Below are 26,338 nucleotides of genomic sequence, written 5' to 3'. Positions count from 1 at the left end.
AATGTCTACAGGGCATGCACCACAGAACCTCAATGAAAGGCCGAACGGAGGGGATGACATAAGGAAGATGTTTGTCGTACCCCAGCATGTGGTCTTGCAGGAAGCTGCGGGATGTTCTTTCCCGAGTCCTTGGGGAGGGGAGCTTGTAACAGACTCCTGGCCTCACATGTGCTTCTTCAGCCCATGAGCCAGGAAGCCCATGCAGTCTTTGAAGTTCTAGTTGTCACAATCGGGCAGCTCTCCTTATCCCTTGAAAAGCACACAGATCTGAAAGCCACGGAGAAGTCTTACGTGCCTATCGATCTCTAAGTGAAGGAGGTCAGTCTGCTAAAGCTGCATACTGTGTGATTCCAACTACGAGACATTCTGGAAAAGGCGAAACTATAGAGACAGCAAACAGATCAGTGGCTGCAGAGTTTCCAGCGCAGGGAAGGGTGAACAGGTGGAGCAGAGGGGATGTTCAGGGCAGTGAAACTGCTCTGTATGACACTGTCATGGTGGATACGTGTCACTGCACACTTGACCAAACCCAAAAAATGAGCCCTGATGTAAAGTATAGAGTTTTGTTAATACTAATGTATCAATATTGGCTCCTCAGTTGTAGGCGGGGTACCACTAATGCAGACGTTTATAATATGAGAAACTGCACCGAGAGAGGGAGATATGGGATCTCTGTACCTCCTGCTCACTTTTCTATAAACCTAAAATGGCTCTAAAAAATAAAGTCTATGAAAAAACCGCATATCTCTGTGTCCTAGCTGCAGCAGAACCAGGAACTAGTGCTGATGCACTCAGTGAAGTCACAGATCCGCACTCCCCCTGACAGATGTGAACGCGGGCACAGCCAGAATGAACGTGGCACCTGTCTGCTTCCTTCCTGACCTCCCTACAAAGTGCACACAGGCTGAATGTGCTTCGCAGGACAGGAAATGCCACGCCATTATGAGGAATTTGCGGGCAAAATCAATCGAATAGATTTGTTGGGCTTTTAGTTACTTCAGGTCATCATAGTGAAATTGACTCCATGCGAGGCACTGTTAGCGTTTGCTTCTGGCCAAGGGGTCCAGGTACCTGCCGGGAGGCCAGATCTGCCTCAGCCAGTGGTCTCACGTCCCTCACCCGCGTCCCGATTGAGGTGGCTGCAGAGTTTCTAGAGGGTGGACCCCCCCGCACGAGGGGATGCCGGATGGGGGTGCCCTGAGCGGTGGGAGGAGGAGCTGGGAGGAGTGTGGGACGTTGTCCGCGGGGGAGGGGCGGGAGTGGGTGCTGCTAAGAGAGATCCCAGGGATGGGACTGGGTGATGTTTAACTTCGGATTTTAAGAAAATCTGGGAAAGAGAGTTTCACCATGTCAGAGCTGCAAGAGATTTTGAAACCATCTATTCCTTCCTGTCACTGTACCGCTGTGGAACCCAGTGCCTGGAAGGGTTCCCTAGAGACACAGCGGTGCCCTCAGCTGGGTTCAGATGTCCCTGACTTCTAGGCCGTCTCCACAAATTGAGCAGGCCTGTGGAACACTCTCAGACCTGCTCACCTTCCCTGCTTCACACCTTCGGGTGGCTTCCCAGTCCCCTAAGGGTCACACCTGCCTCCTTTGCATGGCCCCAGGCCTCTCCCATCTGGCCCTGAGTTACCTCTCCAGTCCCTCCCAACCCCCCCACCACCACCTTGAGGCCAGAAGCACAGAACTACTTTCCATTTCCCATCCCCCACAACCCCCCCATACCTCCGCTCCCCCCTCCCCCACTCCCCGCTCTGCCTGCTCCCAGCTGGGCTGTCATCTGCGGGCAGCCTCTGAGAGTCCAGGTCTGGGTCTCATGTCCTTAACTTCAGAGCTATGGGTTTGAAGCTGCCTGTTTACAAGTCCTTACTCCACTGGACTGGAGAGTGGAGATACGGCCTGGCCCGTAGCAGGTGCTTAAGGAATATTTACTGATGGAACAGGGTCTGTAAATATTCTTACAGGCTCAAGGCAGACAGTATCAGTCTCTTTCCCTCAGGCTCCACTCCATCCCCCTTGCCCCAAGCTCTTTATGCATCTGCTGGTTTGGGGGTTTCTTTACACCAGGATCTTGGAGGACCAGGGGCCAGGGTTCCCACAGGCTCTGAACACGTGGATGCGGCACTAAGCACGGCCGGCAGGTTCGGCTCCTACTCAGGTGGCTGGGCACCCCTCTGCCCACTTAACACGGTGCACAGCAGGCACCCAGGAACGGATTTTCAGCCCAGCGTGGAGACGGTACCCACCTGCCACGGCACTTAAGCACTGCCGCGGTGACGCCATGCACTCTGTGTTGTTTTACGGTTTCAGTGCGATCGTGTTCAGCATCCGCCCTCCCTGGTAAGCAGCTGCTGCTCTCTGGGGCCCTGTTCTGCAGGCATCTTTACCATGGACTTCCTCCTTTATCACCTTGGAAGTGAATGGACATTAACTTTTATGCTTTAAGTCCAAAATAGACAATAAAATTAGGGAAGCAAGTTTGTGTTAATCTACAGGGCTGCCTGCAGAGGTGATCTGAGTCCTTCAGCGTCCTTGGGGGAATTTCTGAGGTTGCCTTGCTCTCCCTGAGCAGAACTTTCTGTAGCAATCAGAGAAGGCTGAGCTAGGAGGCAAGCCAAATAAATACCCAAAGGGCCAAAGATTGACAACTTCCTTCTGCATATAGAAGCCAGGGAGGTGCTCCTGGGAAGAAGGTGCAGGGGTACAGGCATGGTGCATTTCAGCCCATCCGCTGGGGGCAGCCCAAACAAGCTGTGTCTGCAGACACTTTCCAGGGTGGCAGGGACCACGGCAGGTCAACAGTGCCAGGGCTGCATGCCGAGTAAGTCACCAGCACGACACTGTCCCTCACACCAGACCACAAGTGGAGAGCAGTGGCCATTTATCAAGTGCCTACTATGCGCTGACTTCCACTGGCTGTCATCCTTGCTGCAGCCTGGTGGGGAAGGCAGAGGTAGAACATTTCTAAGTTCTGCACGAAGAAATTGAGGTGGGGGTGGAAGGCACTAGTGCATCCAAGTCCACAGCCAGTTAGTGGTAGAGGCAGGTTTTGAAGCAGGCGATGGCCTGTACCAAAGCCCGTGCTCTCCCAGGACGCTGCACCAGCTCTGTGGGGGATGCCTCGGGACCCGGGCGTCCCGGGAGGAGGGCTGCCTAGCGTGGGCAGTGTGGAGGGAGGGAGGAAAGGAGCAGGCTGTGGCTGAGAGCCTATGTATGTCACTCCCAACCATCTGGGGCTGCTGTGTGGCTGGGGGCAAGACATTCCTGCAAGAATAGGAGGCAGTCCCGGCCGCATGTCAGCTGCTGGGATGGGTGTAATTAGTTGGGAAAGGCTCTAAAGAGCCCACACTAGCAAATCACCACCTTGCAATTAAAAAAAAAAAGCCACATGGAAGTAAAGTGTGAAGATGCCCTGTGACTTCTGCTGTGTGTAAGACGGGGAGCTAGTCAGCCTGAAAACTGCTGCTCCGAGGGTCCCTGAAACCCAGACCCGTGAAACACCCCAGGCTGACGCCGCGGACACCCGGGTTCTCTGCTGGCTGCAGGCTCCTGACCACGTCCCCCGGCGCCTCCCTCTCCCACGGCAGAGAGCGCTTTGCTGGGAATGGCTCTCTCTCACCTCTGGGCACCGGCTCACAATACAGCTGCTTTGTTCTCGTACCTACTAATTCCTGAGGCAGGGTGAGAAAGATCGATTCTGTTCATACCCCAAGGGCTCTGGGGCTTTTACGTGAAGAACCAAAATCCCAACATGCTTGGGATAGCATGAGGATGCTTTCTTGCCACATAAGCGCACTATAATAAAAAAAAAAAATCACGGTAAAGAATACTTGAGTGAGACTCTGATGGGGCCACAAACTAAAGGGATTGAGGAGAGGATCCAGGTAATTAGGCTGGATATTGTCTGACGCTGTCACTGAGCAGGCATTTCCTTCCTACCAGCCTCTGTGCTCGGAGCAATGTCGACACTGATACCTGGATGTGCGACCTGTCTCCCAGGCGCGGCGGGCTGGAGAGGCATCCCTGTGCTCAGGGAGCAGGCGAGCGGGCTGCATGCTGCTGCTCTCTGCTTTGGGAGGAAGAACATTTTTGGGAAGGAGGCCAGGCCAGGCCCCAGAGACAGCCCTGAATGTTTCTTTCCTGGGAAATAAGGTACTTACCTAGGGGTCTCTGAGTCACACCCCTCCACTTACGGGGATGCAGGGAAGGACGGGGTGGCGTGAAGAGCTGAGACCTGGCTCAACAAGGATCCTGGGAAGGATGCTGGGGGAGGCTGCCCACAGTGATCTCTGGACCCCCACTCCCACCCAGCCGCCCATGCCATCTGTCTGTGAGCCAGCCAGGTGGAGTTTAAGCGTGAACACAAGTGAAAACCAGCTTCCATCACCAAACAATGTTATAATTACCCAGCATGCTGTTGCTCAGGACACCGGGTGAGGCAAGCCCTTCCCAGTCCCCTCCCTCCTTCAGCCTCTGTTTCTAGTCCTTCAGTGTCTCCATCCCCTATGACCACCATCCCTGCCCCTCCCTGCCCGCCTGACTCCACTCCACTATTAAAGTCACGCTTCCAACTGTCACTTTCTTTTTAATTTTTAATCAGTCCGTGTCGAGAAAAAACAGAATTTGATCAAGGTTCCCGCTCTCACTGCTCTAACAGCATAGCAATTTTATGGATCAGAGTTTTGTTTATATTTGTCTAAAACCCCGAGGAGAAAAGGAATCAACTCTGCAGATCAACATGTATTTGAAGAGACACTTCAGGACTCGGGAGATGTTTTTATCAGTCATTTTCTTATGAGCAATCCCCGGTGGGCACTGACAGAGCGTGGTGGATATGCCGGATTGACAGGCAGGTGAGGCAGCCGGGAAGCAGGAGGGGAGAGCAGTCTGTCTTTGGGCCAGGCCGCCAGCCCACGGACTTTGCAGGACAAAATAAAAAGGAAAAAAAAATCCAATCTTATACTTTTTTTGGAGGAGGAATGTGTTTTCAGAAACAATTTCTCATTTGGAAAATTAAAGATGGCTGAGTTTGGAGCGGGGCCAACAACCCAAAGGGTTACCCGGGTGGGGGCTCATGACTCAGATAAATTGTCACGTGGAATCTTTTAAAAATGCCAGAACAAAATGTTACCTTCGTTACTTCTCCACCATGGGATGTATTTGAGCACAGTCTGACCATCTGTAAAGTCATAAGACTTATCCAAAGCCATGGGTCCATGTGCTAGACCATGAATACAAATACGATATTTCACCAAAGGACAGCACAGAGGACAGGAACTCTCCTTGTTGAAGAAATTTCCAGAAAGCAGAGTCTGACCGAGTCCTTCCTTTCCTTTCTCACTGGAACCGCCAAATCCCGCTTTGGTCTTGCTTTGAGCAGAGTTGTCCAGACCAAGGGACACACGAGAACCTTCACTCTGGGAGCCTGCAGGGGGCGCTCTGCTGCTCAGCACAGACTTCCCGCAGAGGCTGAGCCATCCAAATTTGGTGTCCAGACACAGTTTGAAGCGGATTTGAGAAGCAATTTACATAATGTGACATGCTTTCAGAGGAGGCAGGTAGCACTCATAAGTCAAAGGGATGTGGGATTCGGTGGGATATGCGTGGAACTGTCTGTCCCATGTTCTGTAGCACGGGACACACTTAACACCTTCATCCAGGACCACACAGGGTTTCCCCTCGTCCTTTTGTTCCCCATGGGTCTTGGCAAATCCTCAGGTCTCATTTAAAAGCACTGCCACCGCCGTCTGTCAGCCTCGCTGTTGAGTCCAAGATGTACCATGTGAGTCACTGTCCCCATTATCGATAAATTCGCAAACGTCCCCATCCCCCCCACGCTCTGTCCTTTGGACGCCTCACTCCAAGGTACAAGGCTCCCATCCCCAAAGGGGCAGCAGAATCATCAAGATTTTGCCCGGTTACGGGTCTTCTTCCATTAGAGGGATCTCTGTAAAAGAAGAGATGCTTATTACACTCATACACAGAAAAACACCACAAAGATCTGGAATCGTGAGCTTTATTAAAATGTCTGCCATTCTTGAAGTCAGTAAGAAGAAGGAAACGCTAAGTTCCACATATGGGTTAACAATCAAATAAATCAACTTCTTTGTACAACATTATTTACTGGAAAATCTCATACCCAGCTCATAAAAAATAGACTGTTAGGCTTCAACCGTGCGCCCTTAATGGTCATACAAACCAAAAGGTTACAAGTTCAAGTACAGATAGGAGGGGAGGTACTGGGGAAGAGGAACTCTGTGGGGAACCTGTTTCCACGTCATTACTGCTACGCACGGTCAGTATAAGTGGGATGAGTGCTCTCGCCTGTAAAGTGGTGCTGGGGGCCTCCTCCCCTGGGAAACAGAGCTCTGCTTAGTGTGGTGACTTTTTACTATTTTACCATGAGCTGCGATCTGCCTTTCCTTGTGATAGGCACAGACATCTTTTATTTCCAGCTGGCAAGCATAACCTGTGAGTACATAGAACGTCTCCTGAGCTGGGCCCTCCTGCTGCACCTGAGTCTCCCCTTTCTGCATGCGCGTGTTATTCTGTTCCTAAGCACCACTTGCAGAAGTCCTGCCTGATTGAGGGAGAAAGAAGATAAAGCCTCCTGGATCGCACGGAGGCTATGAAACCCAAGTTCCGTCCCCTGCAGCCTTTCCACTCTGGATGGCCTGGCGCTCTTTCGTGCCTCCTGAAATTTCAGTTAATGGGCTTATCACTTGTGAGATGCGGATCATTGCTTCCAATAACTGGCCCTGCCCACGGCCTTGCCATGCAGAGAGAGCAAGATGCAGTTTAAGCTGAGTGAGATGGAAGCACTGATTGGGCTCTGAGCTGGGGAGTGGTGGGGGCGGGGCCTCGGGGCAAACACTTACCGTCTGCAATGTCGATGCCTGGGCTGGTGGATGCCACCTCCCCCGCCATGCTGGGGATTGTGTCAGGGCTGTCGGAAGTGGAGCGACTGCCCCCTTGGCATGTGGGAGGTGAATAGAGACTCTGGAGCAGCTCTTCGGAGCCTGAGACGCTGTCACAGGTTTCTGACTCCCCCGGGCCTGTGTCTGTGTCCCCTGAGCCAGGGTAGGCTGGGGGGCTCTGGTCATCCACGGGTAAGGGGCAGCCCTGGCCCACGGAGGCCAGGTACCCGGGGCCTAAGGCACTCAAGCCACCGCTCACAGCCTCATCGTAGGACGGGAGCATGACAGGCACACCATCCACCACCACGAAGTCGGGGTCGCTGCTGGAACTCCTGGGGGGCCCCCTGTGGAAAGGAGAGCGATGCCAACATGTCAGGTGGCACCTCATTCTGGGAATGAGGCCACAGGCCACCCCCCCACCACTGCAGCTGGGGTCCTCAGGCCCACATGGGCAGCGGAGCCCTGTGAGGACGTGGTACAGCCTCCCTGTCGGTCTCCTCCGGCAGATGGTGGGTTTTCTTGTCCTTGCTGGCTCCAGCCTCCTGCCTCCCTCCTGTTCTTCCCTATCGCCTCTGGGCTCCACTATCTCCCCATGCTTCTCTCTTCCCCCGTTTAACCTCTGGGCTTGGCCTTACGGCCATAAACTCATGAACAGGGACCATATGGCCCATTCCAGCCAAGCACCTCCATGCTCCCCTGCGGTGTCCCTCAGGAAGGCTGTTGGAAGCGGAATAGCACCGTAAAAGTCTGGGGAACCATGGACCCACGCACCCCTTGCAGCCAGCCCCTATGCTTCTTACACTTCTGGTTCGTTTTCTGCTACAGTAGAAAAATCAGTCCTTTTTCATCAAGACAGAAAAACATCAGAAATCAAAAAAAGATACTGACCGAAGCTCACATGTGAAGCCGAGGAGGATGGAGACCCGCCCTCTGCAGGTCCCACCCAGCACGTTCGGATCCTACTTCAAGGCAGGAGCTCACCAGCTCTGTCCTGGCTCTCAGTTCCAGAGCCTTTTCTCCTTCCTGAGTCTTGCCACGGGTTTGCACACCGGTTTTGCACCTCTGATTGGCTCAGTCACCTTGGACCTTGTCCCTAATTAGTTCCGTGTATATCTTATCCTCCCTGTGGCCTGGAAGCTCCAAGATATGTGACTCCAGAGCTGTGTGCACGTAGTGGGCAAAGGGACAGTGCCCCTGGGCAGGAGAGGCGGTGCGGGGCGTGCAGCCCTGACTATCCTCCCCTTCTCTGCACCCCCCATGATGCCACCTCAAAAATATCCATCCAGGGAAGGAGGGAGAAAGGGCTCACGGAGGGAGGGAGGAAAGAAGAAAATGAATCTGTCTTCAACTTGGTTTTCTGACCCTAGACACCCCAAAACCTCCCTGTTTTTGCTTTCTCCCCACTTCCCCCTTAGAAGCTCAACTCCACTCATCAAGGCCGACCATCCTGTTTCTCTGCTGCTCAAGGTGGCTGCACTGAGCCTGACCCAGGATGGCCAGGACGGCAGCCCAGGCCATGGCACTGACCTGGGGGGAAAGTGGGCCTTGAACTTGGTCTGGAACATCCTGGCCAGGATGACGAGCAGCAGCACCAGCAGCACGCTGGTGGCCGTGAACGCCACGATCTTCCACGTGGTCAGGAGGGTCTCGTGGGTGCCAGGCCACGTTTGCTCTGTCGGGAGAGAGAACAAAGCAGCACATGAAGCTCCCAGACTGTGACAGGTCACACCAGGAAACGCTGTCTCCAGCCTGGTCTCTGCCAGGTTGAAGACACACTCACGTGCTCCTGTTCCAGACCGGGGCAGAGCCTGGCGTGGAGCTATGTCCCTGCTTCTTAGGCAGAGAACAGAGGGGTCCCTCTCCCCTGGAGAAGTCGAGTTCTCTAATGGACTGAGGGGAACGGGGAGCAGGGCTCAAGGCCTTTGTGTGTTCTGGGCTAGACTGTATTTGGAGTGAAGAAAGGGCTGAGGAAAAAGGGATGTGCCCACTCCAAGGCCCTCATTCTCCATCACCTCTGGCCACCAACACATCTGCCTGGTGAGAAAAAGCGGGAGCAGACCCTTCCAGCCTAGATTCCCACCCTCCAGGCACAAGCTGCCCTGTGTCTTCCACTTCGCCTCCCTTGCTGCCGCCTTCTCCTCCCCTTCCCTCACCTCGCTTGGAAGCCGCCCTCTCCACTCCCCATGGGTTCCCATTACCATTCGTGGGCTCCAGATGCGCCGGGTTAACAATGCTTCCCCCACAGGCTGCGCCCAGGGAAAAAGTCTGCAGCCATCACTCCCATTTGGGACAGGCGGCCAGGGCTCCGCGCAGGACAGGGGCGGGTGGGAGACGGTGGGTGGGTGAGCGCCGGTGTCCAGGTCTCCATCGTGTGGTCACTACCCTGGTGCGCTGGGACCGGTGGGGATGCTGGTTTACTGGTAATTTGCTATTTACTATGAAGCCTGATGCTTGCAAATGGCTCACGTTTTTAGACGTGAGAACAGGTCTTACCCCTAATAATACCGTTTGTGGTCTGATATGCATCCTTGAGTGGAGGGGAAAGGGGGAGTTACGCATGGCTTGGGTCATGCCCATGGGCCTGTGTCCTCGTCCGTGAGAGGGGACAAAGCTGGGAGAAGACAGAGAGCACAGAGGCCGGGTCCTCCCATGGGAGCTAGGGGTCTAGGGACCCTGTTCAGAGGGTCAGTATTGTCACCTGGGCATGGTGACCCTCTGAACAGGGCTTGGAATCATCAGCCTGGGAATCACTGCCACACGTGTCCACAAAGATGAGTTTCTATATCCTGCTCCTAACACTGCAGGTGGGGGAGGAGGGATGGGGCTCAGAACACAGCCACCAGCCACCATGTGTCGTCTGAACCCAGACCATCCCGGGACGCCCTGGATGTGCTCACCCGACTTGATGCAGTAGACTTGATAGGAGGGAAACCACTCCCCGTACTGGCAGGTGATGTACTTGTAATCACTGGTGAGGCTGTAGCCGGGGTCGCAGTAAAACTCCACCACAGTCCCGTGGTTGTAGCGCTCACAAGGCCGCGGGTGGCAGACGAAATCGCCGTGGCTCACCATGGGAGGTAGCGGGCAGACTTGGGCAGTGGGGGAGAATAAGAGTTTCAGAACCACATGCTTATCCTTTCTGAACCCTCAACGCAGAGATCGAGTTTGGTGAACACATCACTCAGAGATGCGCTTGTATATGAACCATCAGACCAGTGAGCTGTCCCCAGGACAGTCCCTTCTCCTGTCCTTTCACGTGACACCTGCTATGACATCCTGAGCAGTGCCGCTGTCACATGGCATTGTAAAGCACATCGTGAAAGAGAGGTTCGTTTTGCATTGCAAAGGGTACGTCTGTTGAACAGATAGTATTAAGCTGCTCTGTTAATAATGCATGTTATTATGTGCCAGACAACCTAGTAAATAAAATTAATATATTTATGGACAAAATCTTCACTGAAAGGAACAGCTATACCAAGCCTGTTTCTGTGGCTACGGTAGGAATTTGGGACTGTCCAAATCCCCAGTGTCCCTAATCTTATCCCCAAGTGTCCTACTGGGATGTGACTGGTAACATACACGGAGCTCGTCCGCTGGCTCCGTGCGCAGGCCCAGGCCGCAGCCTCCCACTCACGGCCCGCTGACCCGTGCGGAGGAGCCCCCGGTCCTGGGCTTGGTTCTGCCACCAATACGCTCCGTGACATCACAAAGGTCACATAACCAGTTTAAGCCTTGATTTTCTCCTCTGTAAAATGGAAGCTTCTTCTACCTTTGATAAGTGACATCACAAAGGTCATGTAACCAGTTTAAGCCTTGATTTTCTCCTCTGTAAAATGGAAGCTTCTTCTACCTTTGATAATGTTTTATGGTCTTTCTGACCCTAATATTCTATGATTTTAAGGGAAGAAAAGTTGCTTTCAGTTGCCTCTCTTGAGCCTGCACTCCGGGTTGCGAGGTAAGAACGGTTCTGTCTCTGGGTCCAGAAGGATGTTTTCATGGAGTTTGGTGCTCATTCATTTCTTCCCACAGAGGGCTCTCTTTCCTGGATGAGGGCTCAGAAGTCCTCAAACATTCCTGCCACTGCCTTTAAACACTCCTCAAGAAACAATCAGAGCACAGACTACGAAGGCCAGCTCTAAACCCATGCCTCCCGAGACCATGATGAGCTTTGACCAAAAAAAGGAGTTAACTTCTAGCCCAAGCCCCAGCCAGCGCAGGCCCACAGGCAGGCCTGCCCACTCCCCCAGCGCAGGCGCGTCTGCAGGGAGCTGCCCACCCCCATGGGCCGCTGGAAGGGAGTTCTCACTGGCAGCAACCTGGGCCCACTGAGACCGGTCAGCAAGATGGGCCCACCCGATGGAGAGGTCCCCTGGCATGTGGCCGAGACGCTATTTACAGACACTGTCTCTCATCCTGCAAACAACGCCGCAATGCAGATCTTGCTGGCTCTTTTCAGAGACGGGGAAACAAACTCAGAGAGGGCAAGTTCTTCAGAAGCAGCTGGAGGATGGAGTAAAGCTCAGGCCTGCTCCAGACAGGGATCAGGCTGCGTTCCAGCTCAACTCCTTCCCAGCTGAGTGACCCTGAACAAGTCGCTGATCTACTCCGAGCTTCAGTGTCCTGTCTGTAAGATGGGAGCATCTGGGGTTTATTCTGAGGAAGGCTGGCCAGGGCTCAGTTCAGAGCTGACATGATGCAGGGGAAGTCAGGACAACTGGGACCCAGGCATCTACAGAGGGGCTGGAATGAACAATGGTTTCCACAGGTGATGGAAAAGCCAACGGGGGCAATGAGGTCCCTGAGATTAGCATCAGCAGGAAGCCTCTACCGCCCTGGGCAGGCAGGATGAAAGGTCCTAGGGGCTGGGCCCCCATGGATGTTGGAGCCATGAAGGTGCGTCTTGTGGGAGCTGGAAACCAAAGAAGTTCAGACACTGCCAGAGATGCCCCCAGGGCAGAGAGGGTCAGGGGCGAATGCCCCCACTTCTTCACCTCTGGACAAAGCCAGTGGGGAGCCAGTTGAGCAGGGAGCCTGGGGAACGTGGTTGGCAGGGGGCGGGGCACGGGAAGGTCCAGGACCAGGTCTGAGGCCCACAGCCCCAGAGTGTGCTCTGTGAATGGTGGCTGGCAGGTGACTGCAGCCCAGGTACCACTGGTGGACCTGGCAGAGTCGGGGTTGGAGCTCTGGCTTTCCGCTGGCTCAGGGCATCTCCCGTCCTGGCAGTCGCACACCCTCCACCGAGCTGCCCAGGCCGTGGAGTCCCATCACTCGACGCATTTCTAGTTGCACAAACTGGGGCTTCTGTCAAATCCACTACCTCCAGGGTGTTCTGAGAGCATCCCTGGGAGGGGAGCAGGGCAGCAGGAGAGGAACGGGAAGGGGAAGACGCTGGCGAGGAGGAGGGAGAGAGAAGAGGCACCAACAGTGCCGAGCTGGTCCTGCGATGCCAGCGGGGTCTCGCAGCGAGGGCCCCTTCTTCCCCTCAGGCCCCTCCCTCCGCGCCATTTGTCCTGGGAGAGCACGCGGAAGGGAGAGCGTCGCATGCTCCGGCACCCGACTCGGGAGGGGGTCACGGGGCTGTCAGAGCCGCCTTCCTGGGCTGAGGCATGCCCTGCCGACCGGAGTGAAGCGGAGATTGGATGTCTGCTGTGTGGCCAGCCTGACAGCAAAGTGTGCCACTCTGACGGCCTCCAGGGCTCCCGTGGCCGCGGGGAGTCCCGCGCTCCTGCGAGGGCTCCCCCAGTGCCACAGAGGCTCACGGGAGGCCCTTTCCACTGTCAGGGTGTGAAGAGCAGCAGGGCCTCCTCCTAGCTGCCCTCCAGACAAATCCCCAAGGGTCCCTATAAGATGAGAACATTATCGGAACATGTTCAAGGCCCAGCAAATGTCATGAGAGGTTAAAGAGGCCCTGTAGATACATGCAGGTTTGTTATGCCGACTAAACCCTGTCGCTCACCATCTGGTTCTACAAGAACGAAGTCACCAGCCACTGCAGTCACTGACCTTCAGCACACCCTGAGAGGGGTTCAGGGCTGAGATCAGGTTTGAGGTCCTCTGTGCTCCAGGAAAAACTGGCAGAAAGGTCTTCAGATAGTTAGATATTTTCAGAAGATTTTATGAGCCCAATTTCCTGCATCTTCTCCTGTCTAGGAAAGCACGAACACCATTACCGGAGACCTCTGCTCCTCGTGACTAGCAGGGACCGTCAGCCAAAATGTGTGCTTGACTACACGTGTCCCGCTTCACCAAAATCGCATATATACTGACCTCCGGCCCCATCTCTTCGGAGCATATCCTTGGAGCTGAGCGGCTGTCTCCTGGTCTCTCGCCCTCATCTGGCCCAAATAAAGCTTAACTCACAACTCTCTTGTCGTGCTTTTTTTTCCCCTTCAGTCAACAGTTTTCAGCAGCACATTTCCTCACTTGGCCTGAGGGTAAAGGGCTGTTCAAGTCACGGCCTGAACCGGGAGGCAGGTGGTCCATGATGCGCTAAGGAAGAATGGGCTGACCAGATCCTTCATCCAACAAGGGAGGGAGGGCGCACAGCGTGTGCACAGGGGCTCGGGCTTGGAGGTTCCCAAATTTAGGTTCAAATCCTGGCTCTACACTGATGAGCTGGGGGGATCAGGTAGCTTGTTCAACTTCTCGAGGGAGTTAACTTCCTTGTCTGTTACTTCCTAGGGTTGTTGTGAGGATTAGAAAGTGTATGGAATGTACGTAACACAAACATCGGAACACAGCAGGCACTTACTAAGTAACGGTGCGTAGTATCACTGGTGCCTGAACTTGCTGAGTTTGGTGCCGCCCTCCTGTACGATCAGGACACCTGGATTGCACCAGTCTGGCCCCAGACACTCCCGGGGGAACCTGGAAGCACCTCACTGGCATGTTTCCTCAGAGGCCAGATCCAAACCATCCATGGAAGACGCTTTGATTCCCAGACTGTCATCATCTAATCGGCTGCTAACGGAGATGCATTTGCCCCCTAAATGGAAACATTCATCTTCACACTTTGCAGGGTTTCTAGTGACTGCAGCCTGGCCGCCATTAGTTTTGCTGCCAGGGAAGCCTCCACGCATCCTAGTAGGGGCAGAGGGTGGGGTGTGTTCTTTGAACTTGGAAGGAACAGACAACCAAGGTGTTAATGATAAACTTGGGGAGCTTATTTAAAAATAACAGTATAGGATAATCTGAGACTCAGGGATTCCTCCTCCCATCACAGCCTCTCACCGTGGGGTCAAAGTGAGTTCTGCTACCTCTGTCCTCTCCTACCTTCCCTGAGAGGCAGACAGCAAAACCACCTAGGGTGTTTCCTAGAGCTTCTGGTTGGTCAAAGGGCACCTGACTTCCCTTAAGGCCCCTTAGGCTCAGCCAGCAGCTCAGACCCCAGCAGCTGCTGGTTCTAAGCAAAATAACACCCTCGAAAATCCGTGGGCGGTGTGAACAAAAATTCTTCTGCAACTCTCTTTTTTTCCTAAATGTTTCCCACAACTTTAGGAATTATTAGCAACAGTTATGGGTTTTGTGAGGCTTGGAGTCTGGACCTTGAGGGGTTTCAGGCAGAGCGCAGGTGAATTTGCTGAGACTCGGCCAGAAACCATCATAATTACTGTCCAGCTGGAGTTGCCGCTCTGCTCCTGGCTTTACCACGAGGTTGATGGCTCCTTCCTGATTGGCAGGACAAGTCCCACCTACCCAAATGGCCGCAAAGTACAGCTTTCACCATATTTAGTCTCCTGTGGGCTAGACTGGGTGGCAGAGATGGGGTGCAGAGCCCAGGGAGCCCCCGTCTGCCTGGGCTGAGCTGAGTTGGGGCTGGAGACGCCAGGCACAGGCTGCTTATCCCTGTGATTTCCCAAATAGGCCCTCCCTTCCATCCAGCCTCCCCCCCTCCCCAAGAACTCCCCTGCCTCCTTCCAACTGAGCACCCTTCCTCACCCACTTCTGGCTGTTTCCACCTATTTACATTTAATTGCAGGACAAACACCTGCTTTTTCACCCAGCCCTCTCCATGACCCGGCGTGATCTCGGAATTCCTGGGCACTGTGAACATTTCCCATTCCTTGTGTTTGCAAAGATCCATAACTTTCTGAGAGCCGGGGGGGCTGTGTCTTTTAAATTGCTGTCACTCCTACAGCACCCAGCACTATTTTTGATAAACATTTGCTATTCCAGTGAATGAAAACTTTAAAGTCTTCACGATAAGCCAGAGGCCCTCTCCTCCCCATTACCCTCCCACGGGCAAACAGCTGCAATTTTCGTGCTGTTTCTGGTACCATTTTCACTGGGGAAGAAAAAAAAGTTGAGACGTGATAATAGCTTAATCAAAGCTTCACCACAAGCACACAACACAAAGACTCACGTGTACTTATGAAGGTCTTCGTGAAGGGCGACAGTGCTTTGTCGGTCCCCCCTCTAAGAAATACACTGAAATAGAGAGGTCAAGGTTCCTAACATGCTCAAAGCAATGCTGTTTGCTTCCTCCCATGATGCACCTAACAAGCATGCAGATCCTGGTGCAATGGAGTATCTGATAAAATGCAGTGTTTAATTCGCACATCCTTTATTGCCATGTGGACAACATTTAGAACAGAGCTGGGTGATGCTTGTTGAGGAAAGGTAAGCGTGGGGTTGGGGTGAGGATTAAACCCAGTGTAAAAATAAACCTCAGCTGCTGCCAATCTGTGGTGTGGAAAATAACGCACGGGGGAAAGATGCTCAGGGCTTCCTCCTGAAACAAGTGTAAAAATAAAATACACGAAGATTCTATTCTTCTCGCTGGAAAAACCCCTAACAGCTTTTCGCAGAGCTACTGAAGTTTTATGGACAGGGCCCAGTGACGGGCAGGGGCAGCGGTCCCCCGGGACCAGCCTCAGCGGGCCGGGGCTGGACCACTGCTCACACAACCCAGATTTGGAGGGACTGCTGCCCTGGAAACCCGTTCTTGTTTTCCTCAGGGAAGACAAGACTCTTCTTAATATTACGCAGCACCTCAGTGAACCCAGCAAAAGGCAGAGCCCACAAAGCCTCTCCTCGGGGGTGCAGTGACATTTTGGGGAGTGCTTCCTTGCAGGACAGGCCACTGCACTGCAGGGGTTTAACTCTCCAGCTGCCCAGGAAATGCCAGCAGCACCTCCCTGTCCCTGGGACAACCCCAAACCCTCCTACATCTCCAGTGTTCTAGAATCACCCTTGGAATCTCCCTCTGCCTCTCACCGTCAGCTCTGGCCCCAGAACCAGCCCCTCCCACCCCAATGACAGGATGCTCGGGCGGGGAGGGAGGAACACAGAGCCGCCTTCTCCCACCCAAGTCACCGCTCCCATCTCTTCAGCCCTGAGGGTTCCCACAGGTGACTCCCGGCCTCTGCTGGTGAGTGCTGTTCATCACATGGTGGTGGAGGGCTCGAGGGCCCCAGGGTCAGGCAGCAAAGGCCGCCTTGTGCTTGGGGAACCCACGCTGTGCCTACCCCCAGAATGCAATTGGAGCATTTTCATTTGCTTTCAGGCAAATAAACCTCAAAGGACTTCCCTGTGGTCCTTCCATCCACCCAGGCCCCCACACCCACCCCCCACTGTCTGAGCTCACAGAAGGTCAACAAATCCATTGCCTGAAGTGAAACGAAGCTGGAGAGAAAGCCTGATGCATTTCTAAGCAGAAACCATCTCTTCCTGTTTGGTATAAACAACACTAGGGCACCGCATAGACACAGGAACCCATGTTACCTGGACAGGCTGCATTTCAGACCTTCTGAACGAAGAGCCTCCTTGCCTTCCTGTCCAAGTCATACTGATTATACCCTTTCACTCACTTCTTAATTCATTCATTCAACACACGTGTTTTGGACAACCATCGAAACTAGATAATACATTGATCTCATCCTCCTGGGACTTACTAAAACTAGGTGATAAATAAGTAAACATATGAATATTGATTGGCTGGATAAGGCTTCTCTCTCTGCTGCATAAAACATCACACCACACTCACACTCACACACACAGGAGGCGGCATGGGCGACCTGCACCCACCTCCCGAGGGGCCTGGAAGGCACCTGGGACCAGAAGGAGCCAGATGTTCTTTTACACACAAGAGGATCCCAAATATAAGCTGGTCCTGGCAGGGGACTCAATAACTAGGGGCGTAAAATCTTTAAAAGGCAAGGCCAGGCCATCGGGCTTCCCCTGAGATGGAGACAGGCCAGAAGACAGCTGCCGTGTGCATCCCCCAGTGGAGAAACCGAGGGTTCCAGGGACACCAGAGCAGGCCAGGTAAAGGTCCTGGTCCAGGAAAGGCGGCCAAGGGAAGTGCTGGGAGGAACATCCTGGGCAGAGGGGGTGACGTGCAGGGGCTGGCTGGAGGCATGAAGAGAGTAGGGGATGGTGGCTGCATGTGACAAAAGAGGGGAGAGGGCTGCACACAGGAGGGGGAGAGGTAGCCAGAGGCAATGTGTGGCTGGAGGCTGCTGGCTGCTCCCACAATCCTGGTCCTCTTTTGTTCCTGGGCACAGAGATGTCTGCACTACCCAGTGTCCCTTGTTCCTCTAAGTTCTAGTCACTGGAATGTGAGCAAAAGTGATAAATGCTACTTCCAGACCCGATCCACGGAACTCTTCCAAGCTTCTGACTCTAGAATGAGATGACCCCCACCCCCTCGCCAAGGGGTGTACCTTGAAAACAGCAGAGCCGCCATTGGCCCCTGAATGGGGTGGAGAAGAGGCTGATTCATGCTCACTAATTCCACTGCAGGAAAATAAACTTCTATTTCGTTTGAGCCACTATACGGTTTTGGGACCCTTCTCCCAAGAGTGGGTCTACTGTAAGCAGTGTGTAAGAGCGAAGCACTCGCTCTCCTGCTGTTCGCTGCTACCATGACCGGCACCCACCCTCCCCACCATGTTAACGCTGCATCTGAAGAGTGTCTAAGGACTCACGTCAGTGGTCCATCAACCCTGCACACCAGCTTCCCCTGCGAAGCTTTGCCTAACTGGCCTGGGGTGGGTCCTGGGCGCGGCCAGGTCGTGGAAGCTCCACAGGTGATCGTACTGACCGGTCAGAGTTGAGAGCCCTGCCTCAGCCATTGAATAGAGAGCCCGGGAGATGAATCTCCCTCCTTCTCCACCTGCTGGGACGGATGGTTGACAACATTCAAGGAGCCAGTGTGAGAGGTAAGGTGCCATGGTCTCTGGTCAGGGTCTTCACCTTCCACTAGGCCCTGGCTTTCCAACTGCAGTCCATGGACCATCGGCTTTGGGATCAGCTGGGAGCTTGTGGGAAAGGCAGAGTCCTGAGCCATACCCCAGACCTGCTGGATCAGAGATTTCATTTTAGCAAGAGTCCCGGGTGATTCATATGCACGGTCCACTTTGAGCAGTGCTCCCCCAGACCCCAAGGAAACTGAAGCTGAGCTCAGTGGTGATGAGGAGAGAAAACTCGCTCTTAACGGCAGAGCGTGGCCCTCAGCTGGCCTGGAAGAGTACGGAGACATGGTGGGAAAGCCAGTGACTCTAGCTCAAGCGCAAAAGCATCATCTCAAGAAAGCAGCACGTTGTCCCAGCAGCTCCAGGAAACAAGAGCACAGAACTGCTCTCCACACGGACATGACCACCCACACCTTTGCCTTAAGAGTTCTGCTGGCTGTTAATAATCAAAACCACTACTGCCCCGGCTGTCCCCAGGCCGAGTTAAGTTTGAGTAATGATTCCAGGAAGCTGCATGGTACTCTCCATGCCAAAATTATAGCTGTTTCCAAGGTGATGTCCAAAACCTTGCTTTCAGCCCAGGGAAAATCAATAAACATTATGCAGCACGTAACATTTTCCACTTTTGTTTTGCTGTAACAACACGGAAGGCCAATAAATGTGTCCACCCAAGGAAGCAAATGATGACGAGGCTGGGGCTTTGCTTGTGTCCGGGCGGATGGCGCATGGTGCTTACTTGCTCAGAGGTGTGCTGACAGATCAAATTTAAAATCAGTATTACCCAGTATCCTGGAGGGAGGGGCTCAGATCCACTTTCCAACTCAGAGTCACCACATTAGGGGGGGGTCCCTAAAGAAATGCACAATGCATCTGATGATGACTGTGAAACTTCAGTGCAAAAAAAAAATATATATATATATATATGGCTTTGCATAAGAAATCCGAAGTGTGCCTGGTTTTGGAGACAGAATGAAGCCACAGAGAAGCACTCAGGTGAAGGAGCAGGTGTAAAATCGTGATTTACTCTGACAGCTTTCTGCGGCCAAGGAAGGCTGGTGCTGGAGTCCAAAGCAGACACGTGTTTCTGGGTCCTGATGAGGTGTTCTTCCCTCTTTGCAGTGACTGGAGCGTCAGGGGCTACATCGAGTACAGCCTAACTCACTACAGGTGAAAATAAATCACAGCTGTAGTGTCAAAGGGTTCGGATGTCTGTGACCCTCCTCCTCAGTAGGACTCCTACAGTTAGAATGCCAGGCGGTAATTGGGGTGTCTTAACTTTTTGCAAGGGACAGAAATCAGGGGCCCAAGATTATAAAGGAGTGTGTCCCACAAGGTAACACAGAAAGCGCACAGGTAAGGGAGCATTTAGAGCAGGTTTCTTCGCCTCTCCCTGCAATCAGCAAACCCTTTCACCATTGGAGATCATGCTGAAACTAATTGTCGCCAGGGTATCCTGGCAATTTTTAAGTTCTTTCTCCATCAAATGGACGAAGGCACTACACTGATAAATGGATGTATTGATTTTCTGAACTTCAAATTTTTCTCCCATAAATTTTTTCTTAAATTTTCTCATGCCTCCTTGTTCTTGTCTGTTAGCAAATCCCAGCAAATGAAGGAATGCAATTGGTTATGCTTTGTTCCTCACTGCGTGTATGTACGTGTGTGTGCTTGGGCACGTGTGTGCATGGTGCTATGTTCTACCTAGAAAATAAATGGCTGCTTCCTGCTAGCAAAAGTGCTTCCAAGGTTTACACAGTATTCCTTAGTATTCTGGAAAAAAAAATGCTATTCTGTGAGAAGTACTATGCTTTCAGCATCTGAACATATTTGAAAACTACTGGCTTAGAAGTCATGAACAGTAGAAGCAGGCAAAAAGGGAAAAGTCAGCATAAAGAACAGAGAAGGAGAGAGTGTGAGATGAGAATGTGAGGGACCAGGAAGATGTAACCGCTCAATGCATTACTGGGAGACCCTACAGGCAACTCTACATAGTGCAAAGCACACTTGCTTGGGTTCGAACGCTGGTTCAAACGCTTAGGAGCTATATGACCTTGGGCATTCTATTTAACCTCTTTCTGGGCTAGTTTTAGTTTCCATCACCTGTACAACAGGATAGTAACACCTACACTGCCGAGCTTTCATAAAAATTAGAAATAGTAGCTGTAAATCAGCAAGCACATTGCCTGGCACAACAGGAGACACCCGATACACAGTTAGCACTGTTAGTAACTATGTTACGTATGCATAGCAGCTATAGTACCAATCAGCGAGATGAAAGAGCGAGCAGAAATGACAGCAAGTTCCGCCTGCGGGGGCAGCATCCATGCACTTGTTCCCCTTAACCCCAGCAACAACTCTGCAGAGCAGGTGTTACTGTCTCATTTATACAGATAACATCATCGAGGCTCAAGAAAGTGAAGTGACTTGTCCAGGGTCACCAACAAATAAACAGAAGAGCTGGGGTTTGACCTCAAATGAGGCTTACTCCGAAGCTGTGCTCTCTCGCTAAGTCTTGCCTGGGGTTCTATGTGTGTATAGGGGCAAGAAAGTGTAGGCTGCCCAAGGCCCAGGTGTGAGAGCAAGGGTTTCTCTTTTTTAAAAAATTGTAGAACAGTTGATTTACAATATTGGTAGTTTCTGACAGAACAGTGATTCAGTTATACATATATATATATACATATGTATATACATATATTCTTTTTCATAGTCTTTTTCATTATAGGCTATTACAAGATATTGAATATAATGCCTTGAGCTATACAGTAGAACTTTGTTGTTTACCTACTTTATATACAATAGTTTGTATCTGCTAATCCCAAACTCCTAATTTATCCCTCCCCTCCTCTTTCCCCTTTCATAAACATAAATTTGTTTTCTATGTCTGTGAGTCTCTTTCTGTTTTGTAAATAAGTTCATTTGTATCATTTTTTTAGATTCCACATATAAGTGATATCATATGATATTTGTCTTTCACTAACTTAGTTCACTCAGTACAATAATCTCTTGGTCTATCTGTGTTGCTACAAATGGCAACACATTCTTTCTAATGGCTGAGTAGTATTCCTATATATATATATATATATGTATATATCTCACAACTTCTTTATCCATCCATCAGTTGATGGACATTTAGGTTGCTTCCATGTCTTGGCTATTGTAAATAGTGCTGCTATGAACATTGGGGTGCATGTATCTTTTCAAATTAGGGTTTTCTCCAGATGTATGCCCAGGAGTGGGGTTGCTAGATCACACAGTAACTCTATTTTTAGTTATTTAAGAAATCTCCACACTGTTTTCCATAGTGGCTGCACCAGATTCCATTCCCAAGAGAACAATTGTTTCTTGACCTGCTAGGATGTGGGTTTTGCATGGTGGGGTCAGAGTCTGGAAAAGCCCTGGAGTTTCTAGAGATAGAAGAAAGGTGAGATGGGGAACCCTGATGGACACAGAATACTCCTGTTTCACTTGTGGGCAGCAGCAAGATGCCGTGGACAGAGCCAGTGGAGAGGTTAGCTCAGGACAGGGCTGTGGGCAGAGTCCAAGGATGCTGGCCCACTGGGGTTTTGGGAGCTTTGACCTGACGTAAGAGGCAGAAGGAACACAGAAGGGGCACCTTCTTCTTTTCAAGCCAAGGCAAGGAGAGCACGCAGTGTAGGTTGAATCGTGTCCCCCCAAAAGTTTTGTACAAGTTCTAACCCTAGGTAGCTGTGAGAATGACTTCATTTGGAAACTGGGTACATTGCAGATGTAGGTCATATTACAGTAGGGAGGACCCTTAGTCCTTGTAACAGGAGAAGAGACACACAGAAGGAAGAAAGCCACGTGAAGACATAGACTCCTAGGGAGAAGGCCCCACAATGACAGAGGCAGAGACTGGAAAGGTGGAGTGATAACCCAAGAACATGGTCCTGTCAACACTTTGATTTGGACTTCTAGCCTCCAGAACCGTGAGAGAAGACATTTCTGTCCTTCTAAGTCACCAGCTTGTGGTACTTCATTACAGCAGCCCTGGGAAACCAGTGGAGCATGAGTCTGTCCTTGGCCGGGGAGACACAAGCCCTTGGGCCAGGTCCACAGAGAAGCAACCAGCTGGAACAGCAGGGTTTCCTAATGTCAGGATGTCCCACTGAAATAACTAGACATCAAGATTTCCTCTAAGTTAAAAAAAAAAAAAGAAACCACGTGAAAGTGGTTATTTCATGGGACACACTTCAGTGGGTGGGGTGGAGTAAAAGCAATGCAGGAAGACTGAATCCCAGGTCTGGGACCTAAAGAGCTCCTTGGAGGATACCAGTCGCTCTTCTCTTTGGGTTGTGCTGGTGGAAACCAGGCTGGGGAGACTTAACACTTTGAGGACAGTAGTGTCACTCACAGTTAACTCACAGGGCCACAGCATCTTTGAAAACGTCAAGCAGTGTGGGAGAGCAAGGTTCCTCTTACATGCTATTTTAGCCAGGGTTATCTATAGACTTCTTGACTTCCCAACTTTCTATAAATTCACTTTTCTTCCCAATTCAAAAGAATTTGCCTTGGAATCAGATACTTATGGTATAAAAATACAGATTGATGTTGGCACAGTTGTTCACTTGTGATCTCTTGAGTTAAGGACTAGCTTTAAAATCTGAATTCCAATATAATTAGCTCCATTTAAAAAAAATTCCAGCTGTTTCCATTTCCTCAATGCCTGGACCTATTTCATCCCTTCCCATGAGTGGAAGAGATGTTGTTAGAAAGTGCATTATGTTCTCATCCACCAAAGAACAAACTGGCCAGAAGGCGAGCAAAGCCCTAGACTTTTCTGCAGGAGCCCCAGGTACTAGGAGGGAGAGGAATGACCAGATGAAGGGTCATCTCTGCTCAACATTTCAATTTTAGAGAAATCTGGGCACAATTTAGATTCAGGTACCATCTTTTTGAAAAACAAAACCCAAAACAACAAAAAAAACCCTCCTGTATAAAACCTCCTGTACAGAAGGAAAACATGATTGTGAACACAGGTACTATGTTACAAGTTCTATGAAAAAAGAATGACACAAGTCACCAAGAGGGACATGGAAAGTGAATATTGTACCTGCTTATCACCCTGAATGTCTAATCACTCTGGGAAAAAACAAAAGGAATTCTGGCAATAGTTTGTGAAGAAAAGTGGGGCTGGGGGTGGGAGCTGAGGAGAAATGACCCCAAACCACCCTGCTGAATGCTTCCTGGAGACTCCTGGCCTGCCAAAGCCATGGAGTGACTGAAGGGATTTATCACCTTCTGTGTCGTACCTGATTGCAAGAGGTTTTATCACCGTGAAATACAAGTCATCTTCCTTTCCAGAGAGGAGAGAAGGAAATAAATCCTTCCTGGAGCAGGGATGGAGAAGATATTCTAGAATTTAAGGACAAACACCAAGATTTCCCCATTCATACCAGCCATCTATTTTCTGAGCGTAATGAAGTCACCCTCTTGGCACAAGCTAGTGGCTCAAACCACTGGCCGCAGCTCTGTAGTTGCTTAGCACTGCTGTCCCTTTCACTGACCTGACATTTAAACATCACAAAATAAAGACCTCTGTGCACATCTATAAGGCTGTCAAAAATACAAGGAGACTGCAAGGCAAAGGGGAAATCCGTTTCGGTGAGAAGCATGAATGCAGCAACAGAAAGGGACTGGCTCTCCTCGCCCTTGTCCCCCTCCCCTCAAATCCACCCTGGTCTGCAGCAAAGGGCTTAAAGATCTCAGATCTCTCTGCCATGGAAGATGTGGAATTCAGACTAACTCAGAACAGTGACCCAGGGAGCAGCTTGTGTGTAGGATTCTCATTTTATATGAGCAGCTTCCACTGCAGACAACTTGCAGCATTCCTACTGATGCAACCGGAGCCAGCTTCCAACTCCAATCTTCAGGTTTATTCCATGACTGGGGATTCAACCCCTCCCCTGCCCCTCGCACCCAAGAGACATTCCATAAAGACCTGAGTGACAGTGGCTGGCTTCAGATCCACTGGGTCCCCCAGGGTCTGAATCCGCCCCCGGACAGGCTGCCTGCCCGGGTGAGAGCTGAGGGGTGGGGGGCTTGGGAGAAGTTGGTGGGACTTCCGAGCCTGGTGGGACCCCACCTCTGAATGTGAGTGTGAGGTGAGGGAGGGGGTTAGGCACGTCCCCGCCGATGTTCTCTTCTTGACTTGGTGGGAGAAACCGTTCCAGAATTCTGCCCCCTTTGTTCCCCTTGGGTGGGAATCACCTCTCTTCTTTGACGTCAAGGTAGAATCTCTGCAATTAAATGAGGTTAAAAAAAAAAAAGGATAATTCTAGGAACCTAGGAGAGGTGGAGTGTTGATGGTCACGTGTTTCCAGCGAAACTAAGATAAAAAATCAAGGTGCTGGGCAGGGCGTGCGGGGGGTTAAGGCTGGTGAACATCGGGACCTGGAGAGAGAGAGAAGATGAGGTGGAGGGAGGTTCAGGGCCGTCTGTCAGGTCAGGAGTCATAATTCAAGAGAAAAAGAGCCTCTAATGTCATAGCAGGGGAGCCTGAGAACTTGGTTCTATTTGAAAAATAGGAACAAGGTCTCTTGGTTTTCTTAGGACAGAAAGTCAGTGTTTCTGGATTCAATATAGAAAAAAAAAAAGAATAATGAAGCTTTCTGATGCCCCGGCACAATCTACTCTTGAGTACAAGAGAGACGTGTGCCCGAGAAGAGGAAGATGCTACAGTGGCAATTACTTACTGTGTAAAAAAAAAAAAAAAAGAGAAAAAAATTAAGCACAGTGATTCGGGAGAAATGCTGGTATGACACTCAGGCAACTATTTTCTGGTAATCACTCTGCTGCAATGTATGAACCAGACATGGAAATGGTATTAGAATAATTTACTATTGCTTGTGAACAATACATTACCAAGGCTGCTTGTTATTTTGCATTTCCCTCTAATAAAAACCCCGTTAGCATCGCAGGCAAGGTGGCTGTACTACAGAGAGAGCCAGAGACAGGGATCTTCACTGCCAAGAAACAAAACAGGCGAGACGGTAACACACTAGCACGTGTGCCAAGAAGGTAGAACACACTTTCCGTTCACAAAGCGACCTCCACGTTCATTCAGACAGGGTTTCTCCCTAGCTAATGTCACTAACCCATGACAGGGGAAGGGCCTGAGATTTCCCCTTTCCCAGGCCCAGGGAACACACCTGTCTTCAAAGGAAACTGAAGAGCCTTTGGTTTTTGAGAATAAGATAGAAAATCCCATAAGACTGGCTGATGTAAACTGGGGCCCTAAAAAGCATCCTAAATTAGCCATCTAATACACCCTTCAAGGCTGAGAGTCTGAGGAGATGGGGGAATTTTTGTGGAACCAAATCGTTCCATTTCTCTGGTCTCAAGTTTCTAAGGAGGCAGAACTAGATGAATGATTTTCATACTTGACACTGGCAAGCTCTTTCTCCAAATCAATCTTAAATGGGAACAGCAGATGTCATTATGTAAACCAGGGCCGTTGGGGCTGGGGCAGCCAGAACAAAGCCACCTTGGACCCTCCTTGCTTCTTAGGGACCTCCCTGGGCCTCAGGGCCTTGTGGACAGGACAAAACCACATGGCCAAGGATCTCCTAGCCTTGTATAAACCTCCTCCATTAGGTAGGGAAGAAGGGAGAAGGCATAGGATCAGATAAGCAGATCAAATAGAAGCCTCCCTCCGTGTCCCTGTGGGTAGAAGCCCCACTGCTACATTCAGTAAAGAGGAGAGAAAGAAAAGCCATCCACTGCTTTTTCCTTCGTTTTCTGCTGATTCCATTTCCTGCTGGAGTCAGCTGCTGGCAGGACCATGGGTGAGTCTGCAGGGAGCTTGAGAACCTAGGAGAGGGGGATGGAGGCCCTGGCCCTGGCCAGCTGGTCTCTTCTGAACTGTGGGAGGCCTGGATGGGAAGGAACAAGGTCTCTTGGTTTTCTTAGGACAGAAAGATTAATGTTTCTGGATTCAACATAGAAAAGAAGAAAAGAAAAGAAAAGTAAAGAATAATGAAGTTTCCTGATACCCCGGCACAATCTACTCTTGAGTACAAGAGAGACATGTGCCCGAGAAGTGGAAGATGCTACACTGGTAATTACTTATTGCATTAAAAAAAAAAAAAAAAGGAGGGGGAGAGAGAGAAAATTAAGCACAGCAATCCAATGGGTGACCAGCTGGTCAGTGATATTTTCACTCCATCTGAGGTGAGCAGGACTCGGATTCCTAACAGCAATGGCCCC

General features: G+C 51.2%; 1 protein-coding gene across 4 annotated transcripts in view; it reads right to left on the bottom strand.

Annotated features, from left to right (window-relative positions):
- Positions 1 to 4,578: 4,578 nt before the first annotated feature.
- Positions 4,579 to 26,338, bottom strand: part of SUSD4 (sushi domain containing 4) — a 107,333-nt gene continuing 85,573 nt past the window's right edge. For 2 of the 4 annotated variants that reach the window (XM_072948683.1, XM_072948685.1), the window contains 4 exons: positions 9,815 to 10,013; positions 8,445 to 8,589; positions 6,879 to 7,261; positions 4,579 to 5,947 (listed from right to left, as the gene is read on the bottom strand). In XM_072948683.1, coding sequence (XP_072804784.1) covers positions 5,919 to 5,947; positions 6,879 to 7,261; positions 8,445 to 8,589; positions 9,815 to 10,013 — 756 coding nt within the window. In that variant the 3' untranslated portion in view covers positions 4,579 to 5,918. The remainder of the gene's footprint in view (positions 5,948 to 6,878; positions 7,262 to 8,444; positions 8,590 to 9,814; positions 10,014 to 26,338) is intronic. The other 2 variants (XM_072948684.1, XM_072948686.1) reach the window with 1 other exon arrangement.

Source organism: Vicugna pacos, chromosome 23 (genome assembly GCF_048564905.1).
Source record: "Vicugna pacos chromosome 23, VicPac4, whole genome shotgun sequence".
Taxonomy (NCBI): Eukaryota; Metazoa; Chordata; class Mammalia; order Artiodactyla; family Camelidae; genus Vicugna; species Vicugna pacos.
This window is presented reverse-complemented; position numbering and strand designations above follow the sequence as displayed.